The sequence below is a fragment of the Heterodontus francisci genome, chromosome 13, assembly GCF_036365525.1.
Source record: "Heterodontus francisci isolate sHetFra1 chromosome 13, sHetFra1.hap1, whole genome shotgun sequence".
NCBI lineage: Eukaryota > Metazoa > Chordata > Chondrichthyes > Heterodontiformes > Heterodontidae > Heterodontus > Heterodontus francisci.
The window spans coordinates 120,034,387-120,054,559 of record NC_090383.1 but is presented as its reverse complement, the minus strand read 5'-3'; the positions used below and the strand labels follow the sequence as shown (position 1 = coordinate 120,054,559).

The following is a 20,173-nucleotide window of genomic DNA, read 5'->3' as shown; positions in this document are numbered from 1 at the left end:
AATCAATCCACTGATACCCTCATCAATCAATCACTGATACTCTCATCAATCAATCACTGATACTCTCATCAATCAATCCACTGATACTCTCATCAATCAATCACTGATACTCTCATCAATCAATCCACTGATACTCTCATCAATCAATCACTGATACCCTCATCAATCAATCCACTGATACTCTCATCAATCAATCCACTGATACTCTCATCAATCAATCACTGATACCCTCATCAATCAATCCACTGATACCCTCATCAATCAATCCACTGATACCCTCATCAATCAATCCACTGATACCCTCATCAATCAATCACTGATACCCTCATCAATCAATCACTGATACCCTCATCAATCAGTCACTGATACCCTCATCAATCAATCCACTGATACCCTCATCAATCAATCCACTGATACTCTCATCAATCAATCACTGATACTCTCATCAATCAGTCACTGATACCCTCATCAATCAATCACTGATACCCTCATCAATCAATCCACTGATACCCTCATCAATCAATCACTGATACCCTCATCAATCAATCACTGATACCCTCATCAATCAGTCACTGATACCCTCATCAATCAATCACTGATACCCTCATCAATCAATCACTGATACTCTCATCAATCAGTCACTGATACCCTCATCAATCAATCACTGATACTCTCATCAATCTATCACTGATACCCTCATCAATCAATCACTGATACCCTCATCAACAGTCACTGATACCCTCATCAATCAGTCACTGATACCCTCATCAATCAATCACTGATACCCTCATCAATCAGTCACTGATACCCTCATCAATCAGTCACTGATACCCTCATCAATCAATCCACTGATACCTTCATCAATCAGTCACTGATACCCTCATCAATCAGTCACTGATACCCTCATCAATCAATCACTGATACCCTCATCAATCAATCACTGATACTCTCATCAATCAATCACTGATACCCTCATCAATCAATCACTGATACCCTCATCAATCAATCCACTGATACTCTCATCAATCAATCACTGATACCCTCATCAATCAGTCACTGATACCCTCAACAATCAATCACTGATACTCTCATCAATCAATCACTGATACCCTCATCAATCAGTCACTGATACCCTCAACAATCAATCACTGATACTCTCATCAATCAATCACTGATACCCTCATCAATCAGTCACTGATACCCTCAACAATCAATCACTGATACCCTCATCAATCAATCCACTGATACTCTCATCAATCAATCACTGATACCCTCATCAATCAGTCACTGATACCCTCAACAATCAATCACTGATACCCTCATCAATCAATCACTGATACCCTCATCAATCAATCACTGATACTCTCATCAATCAATCACTGATACTCTCATCAATCAATCACTGATACTCTCAACAATCAATCACTGATACCCTCATCAATCAATCACTGATACTCTCATCAATCAATCACTGATACCCTCATCAATCAATCACTGATACCCTCATCAATCAATCCACTGATACCTTCATCAATCAGTCACTGATACCCTCATCAATCAGTCACTGATACCCTCATCAATCAATCCACTGATACCCTCATCAATCAATCACTGATACCCTCATCAATCAATCACTGATACTCTCATCAATCAATCACTGATACTCTCATCAATCAGTCACTGATACCCTCATCAATCAATCACTGATACCCTCATCAATCAATCACTGATACTCTCATCAATCAGTCACTGATACCCTCATCAATCAATCACTGATACCCTCATCAATCAATCACTGATACCCTCATCAATCAATCCACTGATACCTTCATCAATCAGTCACTGATACCCTCATCAATCAGTCACTGATACCCTCATCAATCAATCACTGATACCCTCATCAATCAATCCACTGATACCCTCATCAATCAATCACTGATACTCTCATCAATCAATCACTGATACTCTCATCAATCAATCACTGATACCCTCATCAATCAATCCACTGATACCCTCATCAATCAATCACTGATACTCTCATCAATCAATCACTGATACTCTCATCAATCAATCACTGATACCCTCATCAATCAATCCACTGATACTCTCATCAATCAGTCACTGATACCCTCATCAATCAATCACTGATACCCTCATCAATCAATCCACTGATACCCTCATCAATCAATCACTGATACTCTCATCAATCAATCACTGATACCCTCATCAATCAATCCACTGATACTCTCATCAATCAATCCACTGATACTCTCATCAATCAATCACTGATACTCTCATCAATCAATCACTGATACCCTCATCAATCAATCCACTGATACTCTCATCAATCAATCCACTGATACTCTCATCAATCAATCACTGATACTCTCATCAATCAATCACTGATACCCTCATCAATCAATCCACTGATACCGTCATCAATCAATCCACTGATACCCTCATCAATCAATCACTGATACCCTCATCAATCAATCACTGATACCCTCATCAATCAATCCACTGATACCCTCATCAATCAATCACTGATACCCTCATCAATCAATCACTGATACCCTCATCAATCAGTCACTGATACCCTCATCAATCAATCACTGATACCCTCATCAATCAATCACTGATACTCTCATCAATCAGTCACTGATACCCTCATCAATCAATCACTGATACTCTCATCAATCTATCACTGATACCCTCATCAATCAATCACTGATACCCTCATCAATCAGTCACTGATACCCTCATCAATCAGTCACTGATACCCTCATCAATCAATCACTGATACCCTCATCAATCAGTCACTGATACCCTCATCAATCAGTCACTGATACCCTCATCAATCAATCACGGATACCCTCATCAATCAATCCACTGATACTCTCATCAATCAATCACTGATACCCTCATCAATCAGTCACTGATACCCTCAACAATCAATCACTGATACCCTCATCAATCAATCACTGATACTCTCATCAATCAATCACTGATACCCTCATCAATCAATCACTGATACTCTCATCAATCAATCACTGATACTCTCATCAATCAATCACTGATACCCTCATCAATCAATCACTGATACTCTCATCAATCAATCACTGATACTCTCATCAATCAATCACTGATACCCTCATCAATCAATCACTGATACCCTCATCAATCAATCCACTGATACCCTCATCAATCAATCACTGATACCCTCATCAATCAATCCACTGATACCTTCATCAATCAGTCACTGATACCCTCATCAATCAGTCACTGATACCCTCATCAATCAATCACTGATACCCTCATCAATCAATCACTGATACCCTCATCAATCAATCCACTGATACTCTCATCAATCAATCACTGATACTCTCATCAATCAATCACTGATACTCTCATCAATCAATCACTGATACCCTCATCAATCAATCCACTGATACTCTCATCAATCATTCACTGATACTCTCATCAATCAATCCACTGATACCTTCATCAATCAGTCACTGATACCCTCATCAATCAGTCACTGATACCCTCATCAATCAATCACTGATACCCTCATCAATCAATCACTGATACTCTCATCAATCAATCACTGATACCCTCATCAATCAATCCACTGATACTCTCATCAATCAATCACTGATACTCTCATCAATCAATCACTGATACCCTCATCAATCAATCCACTGATACCCTCATCAATCAATCACTGATACCCTCATCAATCAATCACTGATACCCTCATCAATCAGTCACTGATACCCTCATCAATCAATCACTGATACCCTCATCAATCAATCACTGATACCCTCATCAATCAATCACTGATACTCTCATCAATCAATCACTGATACTCTCATCAATCAATCACTGATACCCTCATCAATCAGTCACTGATACCCTCATCAATCAATCACTGATACCCTCATCAATCAGTCACTGATACCCTCATCAATCAATCACTGATACCCTCATCAATCAATCACTGATACTCTCATCAATCAATCACTGATACCCTCATCAATCAATCCACTGATACCCTCATCAATCAATCACTGATACTCTCATCAATCAATCCACTGATACTCTCATCAATCAATCACTGATACCCTCATCAATCAATCCACTGATACTCTCATCAATCAATCACTGATACTCTCATCAATCAGTCACTGATACCCTCATCAATCAATCACTGATACCCTCATCAATCAATCACTGATACCCTCATCAATCAATCCACTGATACTCTCATCAATCAGTCACTGATACCCTCATCAATCAATCACTGATACCCTCATCAATCAGTCACTGATACCCTCATCAATCAATCACTGATACCCTCATCAATCAGTCACTGATACCCTCATCAATCAATCACTGATACTCTCATCAATCAGTCACTGATACCCTCATCAATCAATCACTGATACCCTCATCAATCAGTCACTGATACCCTCATCAATCAATCACTGATACCCTCATCAATCAATCACTGATACTCTCATCAATCAATCACTGATACCCTCATCAATCAATCACTGATACTCTCATCAATCAATCACTGATACCCTCATCAATCAATCCACTGATACTCTCATCAATCAATCACTGATACTCTCATCAATCAATCACTGATACTCTCATCAATCAATCACTGATACCCTCATCAATCAATCCACTGATACTCTCATCAATCAATCCACTGATACCCTCATCAATCAATCCACTGATACTCTCATCAATCAATCACTGATACCCTCATCAATCAATCCACTGATACCCTCATCAATCAATCACTGATACCCTCATCAATCAATCACTGATACCCTCATCAATCAATCACTGATACCCTCATCAATCAATCACTGATTCCCTCATCAATCAATCACTGATACCCTCATCAATCAATCACTGATACCCTCATCAATCAATCCACTGATACCCTCATCAATCAATCACTGATACCCTCATCAATCAATCACTGATACCCTCATCAATCAGTCACTGATACCCTCATCAATCAATCACTGATACTCTCATCAATCAGTCACTGATACCCTCATCAATCAATCACTGATACCCTCATCAATCAGTCACTGATACCCTCATCAATCAATCACTGATACTCTCATCAATCTATCACTGATACCTTCATCAATCAATCCACTGATACCCTCATCAATCAATCCACTGATACCCTCATCAATCAATCCACTGATACCCTCATCAATCAATCCACTGATACCCTCATCAATCAATCACTGATACTCTCATCAATCAGTCACTGATACCCTCATCAATCAATCACTGATACCCTCATCAATCAGTCACTGATACCCTCATCAATCAATCACTGATACTCTCATCAATCTATCACTGATACCTTCATCAATCAATCCACTGATACCCTCATCAATCAGTCACTGATACCCTCATCAATCAGTCACTGATACCCTCATCAATCAGTCACTGATACCCTCATCAATCAATCACTGATACCCTCATCAATCAATCACTGATACCCTCATCAATCAGTCACTGATACCCTCATCAATCAATCACTGATACCCTCATCAATCAATCACTGATACCCTCATCAATCAGTCACTGATACCCTCATCAATCAATCACTGATACCCTCATCAATCAATCCACTGATACCCTCATCAATCAATCACTGATACCCTCATCAATCAATCCACTGATACCTTCATCAGTCACTGATACTCTCATCAATCAATCACTGATACCCTCATCAATCAATCACTGATACCCTCATCAATCAGTCACTGATACCCTCATCAATCAATCACTGATACCCTCATCAATCAATCACTGATACTCTCATCAATCAATCACTGATACTCTCATCAATCAATCACTGATACCCTCATCAATCAATCACTGATACTCTCATCAATCAATCACTGATACCCTCATCAATCAATCCACTGATACTCTCATCAATCAATCACTGATACTCTCATCAATCAATCACTGATACTCTCATCAATCAATCACTGATACCCTCATCAATCAATCACTGATACCCTCATCAATCAATCACTGATACTCTCATCAATCAATCACTGATACTCTCATCAATCAATCACTGATACTCTCATCAATCAGTCACTGATACCCTCATCAATCAGTCACTGATACCCTCATCAATCAGTCACTGATACCCTCATCAATCAGTCACTGATACTCTCATCAATCAGTCACTGATACCCTCATCAATCAGTCACTGATACCCTCATCAATCAGTCACTGATACCCTCATCAATCAGTCACTGATACCCTCATCAATCAATCACTGATACCCTCATCAATCAATCACTGATACCCTCATCAATCAATCACTGATACTCTCATCAATCAATCACTGATACCCTCATCAATCAATCACTGATACCCTCATCAATCAATCACTGATACTCTCATCAATCAATCACTGATACCCTCATCAATCAATCACTGATACTCTCATCAATCAATCACTGATACTCTCATCAATCAATCACTGATACCCTCATCAATCAATCCACTGATACCCTCATCAATCAGTCACTGATACCCTCATCAATCAATCACTGATACTCTCATCAATCAATCACTGATACCCTCATCAATCAATCACTGATACCCTCATCAATCAATCCACTGATACCCTCATCAATCAGTCACTGATACCCTCATCAATCAATCCACTGATACCCTCATCAATCAATCCACTGATACCCTCATCAATCAGTCACTGATACCCTCATCAATCAGTCACTGATACCCTCATCAATCAGCTTAATCCAAAACGTCAGCGAACCTCCCCAAATCCTCATCAATGAACTTCCCTCTCTCCATCTCTACTAATTAATTTACCCATTCCTCTATCAATCCGCCTATGCAAACCCTCTTCAATTCATCTATTCAACAGTCATTGATGGCCCCTCCATCAACAAACCCTACCCATTCCTCCCCAATCGCTGTGAGATCCATTTGAAGCTTTAATCTGACATAGCTCCAGAGATTCCTCACTCTAAAGGGTGGAGGGTCACTGTCCCACTCAGTTACAGGGTGGGTAATGGCTGCACTGATTGCTGACAACGCTTGCAATTTACACACAGTCCTTCCCCGCCTGTTTACACACAACCTAGACAGCGATGTTAGCACCCAAGGCGAGTTAAATTTCAAAAATATTTCCACAGAATCCCAGCAATGTGTTTATTTAGAGTCTCTCTTTCCATGAACACTTTCTATTGGAAACAGTTCCAGCTGTACAGAACAGACAGGAATGAATTGTTCTCTTCTACCCACTGTGTACACTACGTGTACAGGAGCTGACACTGAGAGACACATGAACATAGAACATAGAACAGTACAGCACAGTACAGGCCTTTCCGCCCACGATGTTGTGCCCACCCTTTAACCTACTCTAAGATCAAACTACCTACATACCCTTCATTCTACTACCATCCATGTACCTATCCAAGAGTCGCTTAAATGCCCCTAATGTATCTGCTTCTACTACCACCGCTGGCAGTGCATTCCACGCACCCACCACTCTCTGTGTAAAGAACCTACTTCTGACATCTCCCCAAAACCTTCCTCCAATCACCTTAAAATTATGCCCCCTGGTGATAGCCATTTCCGCCCTGGGAAAAAGTCTCTGACTATCCACTCTATCTAAGCCTCTCATCATCTTGTACCCCTCTATCAAGTCACCTCTCATCCTTCTTCGCTCCAATGAGAAAAGCCCTAGCTCCCTCAATCTTTCTTCGTAAGACATGCCCTCCAGTCCAGGCAGCATCCTGGTAAATCTCCTCTGCACCCTCTCAAAAGCTTCCACATCCTTCCTATAATGAGGCGACCAGAACTGAACACAATATTCCACATGAGTAAATTAATTTTCTCCTATCAGCCCTTCTCCTCTCATCAGTCACTCTGTAACTCCCTGTTCAATTAAAGTTCAGTTGTGATGAATCTTTTTAAGAGATGTTTGTGTTTAATTAACTGCATCATTCCTGCTAACAGGCAGTGAATTGATGACACTTGTGAGCCTTTCATTCCCTCAGTTGGAGTGTGAACAGGAACTGTATGAGTTAAAATTGTGTGCTGTTGTTCCTTTGCCTATGAAAATGTCTTTCTGAGAGAATCTTATGTGATGAACATTGTGTCTGAACTCTTTCTGCAGATAAACATAAATAAAATGTGAGGCAGCATCAGTCTCTGACTCGCTGTAGCTTGATGATGTTGCATCTCGCTATTGTCTCCCTATTACTGATGCTCTGTTAATTTGATTGTCTAAATGTCTGCACTATTTTAATGTTGTGCCCTGAGGAAAGTGACCCACATAAACCTGTTGAAGCTCCGTGCTCCCCCAGGTTCAGGTTGATCCGGCATTCTGCAGTTCCGGCTTTCAATTTTTTTAAATCTAATTCCTTCTGCTCTATTTCTCTGTGAGCTTTATGGAAAGTATTAGCTCCCAGTTTCTGCAAACTTTTCCTGACTTCCCAGTCTTTGCATTCTGTATCCTGTCTCACAAAGAAATGAGTCCCTGCATATCTGAGACTCTGGTTATACAATCATCGAATAATCCAACACTGGAGCTGGACATTCGGGCCATCACATCTGTGCCAATGTTTCACTCCATGCAACCCACCCAGTTAATCTCAGGTCAGGTATACAGACATACACATGAAGATAACTGTGTATTTATACAGCATCCTTCAGTCTCAGGATACCTCACAGCCAATGAGGTGGTTTTTAAATGCAGTTATTGTATACTGTAGGTTAAACACAGCAGCCAATTTGTGCACAGCAAGTTCCCACAGAGCAATGAGATAAATGACCAGATAATCTTCCTAGTGATGTTGGTTGAAGGATAAATGTTGATCTTTGTAATATAACTGAGTGCTGAAATATGACAGAGTGCTGTAATATGAGTGCTGAGTTCTGTACTATAACTTGAGTGCTGAAATATAACTCACTGCTGTAATATAACAGTGCTGTAATATAATTGAGTGCTGCAATATAACTGAATGCTATAACAGTGCTGTAATATAACTGAGTGCTGTAATATAACAGTGCTGTAATATAATTGAGTGCTGCAATATAACTGAATGCTATAACAGTGCTGTAATATAACAGTGCGGTAATATAACAGCGCTGATTGCTGTAATATAACTGACTACTGTATATAACAGTGCTGCAATATGACAGAGTGCTGTAATATAATTGCTGTAATGTAACTGAGTGTTGTAATATAACTGAATGCTGTAATATGACAGTGCTGAGTGCTGTAATATCTGAATGCTGAGTGCCGTGACACAGCTGAATGCTGAGTGCTGTAATATAACAGAGCGCTGAGTGCTGTAATATAACTGAGTTCTGTAATATGAGTGCTGTAATATAACTGAGTGCTACAATATAACAGAGTGCTGAATCCTATAATATAACTGAGTGCTTTCCTCTGTCTTATACCTGCAGGTGTTGAATGATCTGGACACTCACCTAAAACAGTCCGAATATTTCCGTTTCTTCTGGTTTCCTAACACTGACAAGGTCACGGTTTTCTATGCAGACCGCACGGACAAGGTGCAGTGAGGGGTTATTTGTGATTTGTGCTGGGTATTCTCTCAGGTTCTATATCAGTGGTCACTTCAGTAAGTGGACCTCATGCCCTGTTGACCTGGAGTGCATCTGTTATTGACTCAGTAGCACCACTCAGAGTAACATGTATATTCGCTGCTGAAATATCAAACATGATAGCCTGTGTGCACTGCCTTCTTAATATGAGTTGGACTTAAAAGAACTCTATCAAAATAACTGGCTTATTTTATATAAAATACAGAGATGAACAAGATACAAGTTTCACGATGAGATCCCTCAATTTCCTACATGCCTCATTCCATGAAAAATACTGTAGCAGCAACCCTCCTGGTGTTTTCAGTGAAAGCTAACTCGCCAGTTTGCTGTTCCTAAACTAACTGACCCTCATCTTTCTTGTTGTCCACCTGCCAATATTTGTTTTTCAGAGAGAGAGAGCGAGAGCTCAACATTTCATAACTATGAGTTTAGGAGTTTGGGCTGTGCTGGGTTAGCCGCAGTGCCCCAGTGCTAGAGAGGAAAGCAAATCCACCAGAGTTCCTGTTCCTGCAGTAACCATTGCACCAATACCCCTCTCCCTTCCCACCATCCCCAGCACTGGAAGTGCATGTGTGGGTCACAGGTTAGGAAAGATTGAGGCTTGATGTGATGCCCGTTGTGGTCAAGCAGCCAACCCGCACACACTGACAAGGCTCATACATGGATTGACGTATGATAGAGCAGGCAGTGTGGATGGAACTGAATCAGCAGCTTGCAGAGAGAGCAGACTCCACTGCAGAACCATGGTAGCATGGACAGTGTTGATGGGGTCAGGGTTACAACAAGATCACTAGCAGCGTGTATTCGAGGAACTGAGGAGAATCTGTTACCCCCCACCCCCAATGGAACAGCATGTTTCCTGTGCCTGTAGTCTGTGTTTATTCCCGTGTTATGACAGGTCTGACAGTGCCACATTCTTTGTGTTACAGCCGATTAAAACCAGTTCCAGTTGGCTGCGAGACTACGCCATTGGCTACTACCTGCTGGAGTTCCTACTGTGGATCAGGTCAGTCAGACTCACAGCCAAGACCCAGCGGGCTGGAGCCCAGGTCAAAGGTCATTGACCCCTCCTCATTACCAAACCCACAATTCAGGCGGATCAGGCAGTATCTGCAAAGAGAACTAAGGAGTTAATCTTGCAGATGTGATCCATAGAGGAGATGCCTTTGTCACATCCAGAGTTAGCTATTCAAAACTCTCCTGGTCGGCTTCCCACCTTCCATAAACTTGACCTTATCCAAATTCCTGCTGCCCATATTCTGACTCAGACCAAGTCCCGTTCACCCATCACCCGCTGTGCTCACTAACCCTTTAATGCCCCAATTTTAAAATTCGCATCTTTGTTTTCAACTTCCTCCATGGCCTCACCCCTCCCTATCTCTGTCATCTCCTCCAGCCCAATACCCTCTGTGATGTCTGCACTCCTCTAATTCTGGTCTTTTGCACACCCCTCATTTTAATTGTCCCACCATTGGTGGTCATGTCTTCAGCTGCCTGGGCCCCAAGCTCTGAAAATTCCTCCCGAAGTCTCTCCATCTCTCTTTCCTCCACTCCTTAAAACCTGTTTGACCAAGCATTTGGTCAGCTGCCTTATATGGTTCGAATCTCCGAACAGTGACTGAAGAGCAGATCATTCAAGACTGGTAGAGCACTGCCCTCTGGTGGAGTGTTACAGTGCAACACCCAGCAAAACCATTCCCAAAGGTTTGGCCAATCCAGAATGGAGACTCAATGCACTCACACACACCCACACACAGACACACACACACACATACACTCACACAGAGATGCACACACACACACAGACAGAAAAACCCACACACACTCTCACAAACACACAGCCTACCACAAGAGACAATGTGAGAGGGATGTTTGAACTCAGGCTGACCAGACACTGACCCCCAGTTCTTCAGCCTCTTCTGGCTCTATTTCCTTTAATTCCAAGTTTTGTATCCATCGGGTGTCACTCGATCGGGTAAAGCTGAGGGCCACTCCTTGCACACAGCCTCAAACCTCGGGAGAACACCTCCACTTCTGTATATAATCACTGGGGCAAGAAGGAATTCGTGGGCACAAGCTTCAGGTCCCTCTCGACTCAAATCCCTCCATGCCCTCGGCCCTCCCTATCTCTGTAATCTCCTCCAGCCCCATGACCCTCCCTATCTCTGTAATCTCCTCCAGTCCCATGACCCTCCCTATCTCTGTAATCTCCTCCAGCCCCATGACCCTCCCTATCTGGTGGCCGTGCCTTCAGCTGCCCGGACCTTAATTTTTGGAAATCCCTCCCTAAACCTTCCGCCTCTCTTTCCTCCTTTAAGATGCTCCTTAAAACCTCTCTTTGACCAAGTTTTCGTTATCTGCCCTAATATTTCCTTATGTGGCTCGGTGCCAAATTTTATTTAATAACACTCCTGTGAAGCACCTTGGGTTTTTTTCACATTAAAGGCACTATATAAATGCAAGTTGTTGATTGGTCTTTGACTCTCAGATTGCAGATTCAGGCTTGATGTAGAATTAATTCAGTGGTGCCGGTGGTAACTGACTAACCTTTGACCCTCCGACCTGTTTTGCAGTACCTTCTTCCCCTGCCTGGTGCCCTGGATCACTCGTCTCTTCCATTGGCTGGTTTACTCAGCAAAGGTCGAGCAGGTCAAGCAAAGTGACAAGGCTTTCAACTTCGATTGTCTCTTCAAGCAACATGTATCGGACTGGGCTGTTCCCATGTAAGCACCACCTCCCTACACACCGTCTGTGCTCTGTCTGGGCTGTTCCCATGTGAGCACCACCTCCCTACACTCCGTCTGTGCTCTGTCTGGGCTGTTCCCATGTAAGCATCACCTCCCTACACTCCGTCTGTGCTCTGTCTGGGCTGTTGCCATGTGAGCACCACCTCCCTACACTCCATCTGTGCTCTGTCTGGGCTGTTCCCATGTGAGCACCACCTCCCTACACTCCGTCTGTGCTCTGTCTGGGCTGTTCCCATGTGAGCACCACCTCCCTACACTCCGTCTGTGCTCTGTCTGGGCTGTTCCCATGTGAGCACCACCTCCCTACACTCCGTCTGTGCTCTGTCTGGGCTGTTCCCATGTGAGCACCACCTCCCTACACTCTGTCTGTGCTCTGTCTGGGCTGTTCCCATGTAAGCATCACCTCCCTACACTCTGTGCTCTGTCTGGGCTGTTCCCATGTAAGCACCACTTCCCTACACTCCGTCTGTGCTCTGTCTGGGCTGTTCCCATGTAAGTAACACCTCCCACTCCCTACCTGTCTGCCTTTTGGTCCTACTGTCTGGCTGTGCAATCTTTCTCTCTCTGTCTCTTTAATCATCTCTCCTCCCCACTCAATTCTTCTTCCTTCTCTTTACTTTCTATCTCACTTCTTAGCCTGTCTCCAGGAGTGCCAATCTCTGCCTCTTCAGTCTGTCTCTCTTCCTCTCTCTGTCTATACATTTTTTTCTCTGCCTTTCCCACGGTCTGTCCCTCCTGTTCTGTGACTCCCAGTGTTAGGTATTAGATAGGCATGGGGCGGGGGGGTGGAGTTAAGGGTTATGGAGCAAAGGCAGGTAAATGGAGTTAAGATACAGATCAGCCATAATCTGAATGGGTGTCGGAACAGGCTCGAGGGGCTGAATGGCCTCCTGCTGTTCCTGTGTAAGCTCCAGGGGAGGGGTTTATGAAAAGAGTTTCTATGTGAATTCTATATTGATACCTTGCTGTGTCAGTTTTGATATCCAGTTTCTGCGCACACTAAATTACAGCCTGGAATACCATGATATCTCAAGTGTTTCACTTCTGATCAGCTTTTATCGTTTTGAACAGCAAACAGACGAGGACCGCTCTGGAGCAGCTGAAGGAGTGGTTGGACAGCAATCCCAATGTGCGAGCACATTTCCCCGTAGAGGTTCGGTTTGTTCGTGCAGACGACATTCTGCTCAGTCCCTGCTACAAGCAAGACAGCTGCTTCATGAACATTATCATGTACAGGTAATGGGGGGGGGGGGGGGGGGAGGGGGGGGGGAGTGGCGGGTGCAGGGGGGGAGCAGCAGGGAAAATGGCTAAAAGGACAGAGTCCAGTCGGAAAAAAAAGGCCTTACTGTCCCCAAACCAAGGAATAATTCACTCCTGCCTGGTACTGTATGGCTCGTGTGTGTCTCAGAGTTTTACAGAGTGTTAAGCGTTCGAGAAGGGGAAAGAATGTTTGCCACGGAAGAGGAGGCTGATGCTGATCGGAGGGGACAGTGTCACTTGATGTCCTTGTACCCTGGGTTAAATCCCCGATTCCCCCTGTCTGTGTTTCTGTCAGGCTGTACTTGATGAGATGTTTCTCTCACAGACCCTACGGTAAAGAGCTGCCACGTGAGAGATACTGGGCAATGTACGAGGAGATCATGAAGAGGAATGCAGGAAGACCACACTGGGCGAAGGTGAGGGGGGATGAGTGGCCTTCCCCAAGGAAACTAGGCCATTGGACAGAGTGCTGCCGTTAGGTTTAAAACATACCACTGACTCTCCTAGAGTCCAATGATGTATTTTCCTAAAAATACATCAATCTCTGTCTTGATATATTCACTGATGGAGCATCAGCATCCCTCTGGGACTGACATCAAGACAGTATTTATCAACCTTGGCATCAAGGAGCTGTAGCAAAATTAAAGTCAATGGTAAGCAGGGCGAAAACTCTCAACCCTCCCTACACCTCTCCACCTCATTTTCCTCCTTTAAGACACTCCTCAAAAACCTACCTCCTTTGATCAAGCTTTGAGTCATCTGACCTAATATCTCTTTTTGTGGTTCGGTGTCATACTTGGTTTTGTAATGCTCCTGTAAAGTGCCTTAGAATATTTTATTATGTTAAAGGTGCGATATAAATATAAGTTGTTGTTGGCTGGAGTCATACATAGCACAAAGGAAGATGGTTGTGGTTATTGTAGGCCAATTATTTCAGCTCCAGGACATCACTGCAGGAGTTCCTCAGGGTAGTGTCCTAGGCCCAACCATCTTCAGCTGCGTCATCAATGACCTTCCTTCAATCATAAGGTCAGAAGTGGAGATGTTCACTGATGATTGCAAGTCTGTGCCCACAACCAGCAAGACCTGGACAGGATTTACATGTAGGCTGATAAGTGATAAATAACATTCACACCACACAAGTGTCAGGCAATGACCATCTTCAACAAGAGGGAATCAAAACATCTCCCGTTGACATTCAATAGCATTACCATCGCTGAATCCCCCACCATTAATGTCCTGGGGTGGGGGGAGGGATTAACCATTGATCAGAAACTTAACTGAACCAGCCATATAAATACTGTGGCTACAAGTGCAGGGCAAAGGCTGAGAATTCTGTAGTCATAGAGTTATACAGCACAGAAACAGGCCCTTCGGCCCATCGTGTCTGTGTTGGCCATCAAGCACCTAACTATTCTAATCTCATTTTCCAGCACTTGGCCCATAGCCTTGTATGCTATGGTGTTTCAAGTGCTCATCTAAATACTTCTTAAATGTTGTGAGGGTTCCTGCCTCTAACACCCCTTCAGGCAGTGTGTTCCAGATTCCAACCACCCTCTGGGTGAAAATATTTTTCCTCAAATCCCCTATAAACCTCCTGCTTCTTACCTTAAATCTATGCCCCCTGGTTATTGACCCCTCCGCTAAGGGAAAAAGTTTCTTCCTATCTAACCTATCAATGCCCCTCATAATTTTGTATACCTCAATCATATCTCCCCTCAGCCTTCGCTGCTCGAGAACATAGAACAGTACAGCACAGTACAGGCCCTTCGGCCCACGATGTTGTGCCGAACCTTTAACCTACTCTAGGATCAAACTACCTACATACCCTTCATACTACTATCATCCATGTACCTATCCAAGAGTCGCTTAAATGCCCCTAATGTATCTGCTTCTACTACCACCGCTGGCAGTGCATTCCACGCACCCACCACTCTCTGTGTAAAGAACCTACCTCTGACATCTCCCCGAAACCTTCCTCCAATCGCCTTAAAATTATGCCCCCTGGTGATTGCCCTTTCCACCCTGGGAAAAAGTCTCTGGCTATCCACTCTATCTCTGCCTCTCATCATCTTGTACCTCTCTATCAAGTCACCTCTCATCCTTCTTCGCTCCAATGAGAAAAGCCCTAGCTCCCTCAATCTTTCTTCGTAAGACATGCCCTCCAGTCCAGGCAGCATCCTGGTAAATCTCCTCTGCACCCTCTCAAAAGCTTCCACATCCTTCCTATAATGAGGCGACCAGAACTGAACACAATATTCCAAGTGTGGTCTAACCAGGGCTTTATAGAGCTGCAGCATAACCTCACGGCTCTTAAACTCAATCCCCCTGTTAATGAAAGCCAACACACCATACGCCTTCTTAACAACCCTATCAACTTGGGTGGCAACTTTGAGCGATCTATGGACATGGACCCCAAGATCCCTCTGTTCCTCCACACTACAAAGAATCCTGTCTTTAAGCCTGTATTCTGCATTCAAATTCGACCTTCCAAAATGAATCACTTCACACTTTTCCAGGTTGAACTCCATCTGCCACTTCTCAGCCCAGCTCTGCATCTTGTCAATGTCCCGTTGCAACCTACAACAGCCTTCCACACTATCCACAACTCCAGCAACCTTCGTGTCATCGGCAAACTTGCTAACCCAGCCTTCCACTTCCTCATCCATGTCATTTATAAAAATCACAAAGAGCAGAGGTCCCAGAACAGATCCCTGCGGAACACCACTGGCCACCGAGCTCCAGGCTGAATACTTTCCATCTACTACCACCCTCTGTCTTCTATGAGCCAGCCAATTTTGTATCCAGACAGCCAACTTTCCCTGTATCCTTTGCCTCCTTACTTTCTGAATGAGCCTACCATGGGGAACCTTATCAAACGCCTTGCTAAAATCCATATACACCACATCCACTGCTCTTCCTTCATCAACGTGTTTTGTCACATCTTCAAAGAATTCAATAAGGCTTGTGAGGCATGACCTGCCCCTCACAAAGCCATGCTGACTGTCTCTAATCAAACTATGCTTTTCCAAATAATCGTAAATCCTGTCTCTCAGAATCCTCTCCAATAATTTGCCCACTACCGACGTAAGACTGACTGGTCTATAATTCCCAGGGTTATCCCTATTCCCTTTCTTGAACAAGGGAATAACATTTGCCACCCTCCAATCATCTGGTACTACTCTGGTGGACAGTGAGGACGCAAAGATCATCGCCAAAGGCGCGGCAATCTCTTCCCTCGCTTCCCGTAATATCCTTGGGTATATCCCGACTGGCCCCAGGGACTTATCTGTCCTCATGTCTTTCAAAATTTCCAGCACATCCTCCCTCTTAACCTCAACCTGTTCGAGCATATCAGCCTGCATCACACTGTCCTCACAAACAACCAGGTTGGCAGATCATGTTACAGTTGGATAAGACTTTGGTTTGGCCACATTTGGAATACTGCGTGCAGTTCTGGTTGCCACATTACCAAAAGGATGTAGATGCTTTGGAGAGGGTGCAGAGGAGGTTCACCAGGATGTTGCCTGGTATGGAGGGCACTAGCTATGAAGAGAGGTTGAGTAGATTAGGATTATTTTCATTAGAAAGACGGAGGTTGAGGGGGGACCTGATTGAGGTGTACAAAATCATGAGAGGTATAGACAGGGTGGATAGCAAGAAGTATTTTCCCAGAGTGGGGGATTCAATTACTCGGGGTCATGAGTTCAAAGTGAGAGGGGAAAAGTTTAGGGGGGATATGTGTGGAAAGTTCTTTATGCAGAGGGTGGTGGGTGCCTGGAACGCGTTGCCAGCAGAGGTGGTAGACGCGGGCATGATAGCGTCTTTTAAGATGTATCTAGACAGATACATGAATGGGCAGGAAGCAAAGAGATACAGACCCTTAGAAAATAGGCGACATGTTTAGATAGAGGATCTGGATCGGCGCAGGCTTGGAGGGCCGAAGGGCCTGTTCCTGTGCTGTAATTTTCTTTGTTCTTTGTCCCTCTCACAAGTGAATACTGAAGCAAAGTATTCATTTAGGACTTCCCCTACCTCCTCCGACTCCAGGCACAAGTTCCCTCCACTAACCCTGATCGTCCCTACCCTCACTCTGGCCATCCTCTTGTTCCTCACATAAGTGTAGAACGCCTTGGGATTTTCCTTTATCCTACCCGCCAAGATTTTTTCATGTCCCCTTCTAGCTCTCCTAAGTCCATTCTTCAGTTCCTTCCTGGCTACCTTGTAACCCTCTAGAGCCCTGTCTGATCCTTGCTTCCTCAACCTTAAGTAAGCTTCCTTCTTCCTCTTGACTAGCTGTTCCACATCTCTTGTCATCCAAGGTTCCTTCACCCTACCATCCCTTCCTTGCCTCATCGGGACAAACCTATCCAGCAGTCACAGCAAGTGCTCCCTAAACAACCTCCACATTTCTGTCGTGCATTTCCCTGAGAACATCTGTTCCCAATTTATGCTCCCCAGTTCCTGCCTAATAGCATTGTAATTCCTCCTCCCCCAATTAAATATTTTCCCATCCCGTCTGCTCCTGTCCCTCTCCATGACTATAGTAAAGGTCAGGGAGTTGTGATCACTACCACCAAAATGCTCTCCCACCGAGAGATCTGCCACGTGGCCTGATTCGTTGCCAAATACCAAGTCCAACATAGTCTCCCCTCTAGTCGGCCTATCTACATATTGAGTCAGGAAACCTTCCTGGACACACCCGACAAAAACTGCTCCATCCAAACTATTTGCACTAAGGAGGTTCCAATCAATATTAGGGAAGTTGAAGTCACCCATGACAACAACCCTGTTACTTCTGCACCTTTCCAAAATCTGCCTCCCAATCTGTTCCTCCGTGTCTCTGTTGCTATTGGGGGGGTCTATAGAAAACTCCCAATAAAGTGACTGCTCCTTTCCTGTTTCTGACTTCCACCCATAATGACTCAGTAGACAAACCCTCCTCGACGACCTCAAAGGAAAACAACCCTAGCCTTTTCAGTCTCTCTTCATAGCTGAAATGCTCCAGCCCAGGCAACATCCTGGTGAATCTCCTCTGCACCCTCACCAGTGCAATCACATTCTTCCTATAGTGTGGTGCCCAGAACTGTACACAGTACTCCAGCTGTGGCCTAACTAGCGCTTGATACAGCTCCATCATAACCTCCCTGCTCTTATATTCTATGCCTCGGCTGATAAAGCCAAGTATCCCATATGCTTTCCTAACCACCTTATCTACTTATGCTGCTGCCTTCAGTGATCTATAGACAAGTACACCAAGGTCCCTCTGACCCTCTGTACTTCCTAGGTCCTCCCATCCATTGCATATTCCCTTGCTTTGTTAGTCCTCCCAAAATGCATCGCCTTACACTTCTCAGGATTAAATTCCATTTGCCACAGCTCCACCCATCTTACCAGCCCATCCAAATCGTCCTGTAATCTAAGGCTTTCCTCCTCACTATTTACGACAACACCAATTTTCGTGTCATCTGCGAACTTACTGATCATACCTCCTATATTCACGTCTAAATCATTAATATACACCACAAACAGCAAGGGTCCCAGCACCGATCCCTGCGGTACACCACTGGTCATAGGCTTCCACTCGCAAAAACAACCCTCGACCATTACCCTCTGCCTCTTGCCCTAAGCCAATGTAGTGAGTAAGTCTGGCCACCATCTACAAGTCACAAGTCAGGACTGACTCTGCACTTGCCTGGATGGGTGCAGCTCTAACACTCAAGAAGGTCGACACCATCCAGGAAAAGCAGCCTGGTAGATCAAAACCCCACCCACCACCTTAAACATTCACTCCCTCCACCACCGGCGCACGGTAGCAGCAGTGTGTACCATCTATAAGATGCACTGCAGCAACTCACCAAGGCTCCTTCGACAGCACTTTCCAAACCGAAAAGGACAAGGACAGCAGATGCATGGGAACACCACCACCTGCAAGTTCCCCTCCAAGTCACACACCATCCTGATTTGGAACTATATTTCCGTTCCTTCACTTTCACTGGGTCAAAATCCTGGATTCCTTCCCTAACAGCATTGTGGGTGTACCTACACCAGATAACTGTAGTGATACAAAAACGCCGCTCACTACCACCTTGCCAAGGGCAATTAGGGATGGGCAATAAATGCTGGCCTAGCCAGTGATGCTCACATCCCAAGAACAAATAAAAAGCATCTACCCTGCCAAGCGCTCTAAGAATTGTACACCTTTCAATGAGATCTCTTCTCATTCTTCTAAATGCCAGGATTAAAGGCTCATTCTACTCGATCATTTCCTAACAGCCTGAGTTCCTAATCCTTTTTCTCCATTAATAATCCAGGCACACAGCTGTCTCCGGCAGGACTTTGAAAAGATGTACCCAGCATTCGACAAGTTCTGCTCGATCCGTGAGGAGCTGGATCCTTCTGGAATGTTCCTCAACAATTACCTGGAAAAGGCCTTTTTCTAAGAGTGTAGATTTTTCTGCTCCACTCTCCAATAGTAAACAAGATTTTTGTTGAACTTA

The 20,173-nt window shown here is 44.0% G+C and overlaps 1 protein-coding gene across 2 annotated transcripts in view; it reads left to right on the top strand.

Moving 5' to 3' along the window:
- The window catches only part of LOC137376653 (L-gulonolactone oxidase), a 51,965-nt gene extending 31,792 nt beyond the window's left edge, over positions 1-20,173 (top strand). For both annotated transcript variants that reach the window (XM_068045617.1, XM_068045616.1), the window contains 6 exons: positions 9,508-9,615; positions 10,596-10,672; positions 12,240-12,389; positions 13,485-13,649; positions 13,999-14,089; positions 19,988-20,173. In XM_068045617.1, coding sequence (XP_067901718.1) covers positions 9,508-9,615; positions 10,596-10,672; positions 12,240-12,389; positions 13,485-13,649; positions 13,999-14,089; positions 19,988-20,116 — 720 coding nt within the window. In that variant the 3' untranslated portion in view covers positions 20,117-20,173. The remainder of the gene's footprint in view (positions 1-9,507; positions 9,616-10,595; positions 10,673-12,239; positions 12,390-13,484; positions 13,650-13,998; positions 14,090-19,987) is intronic.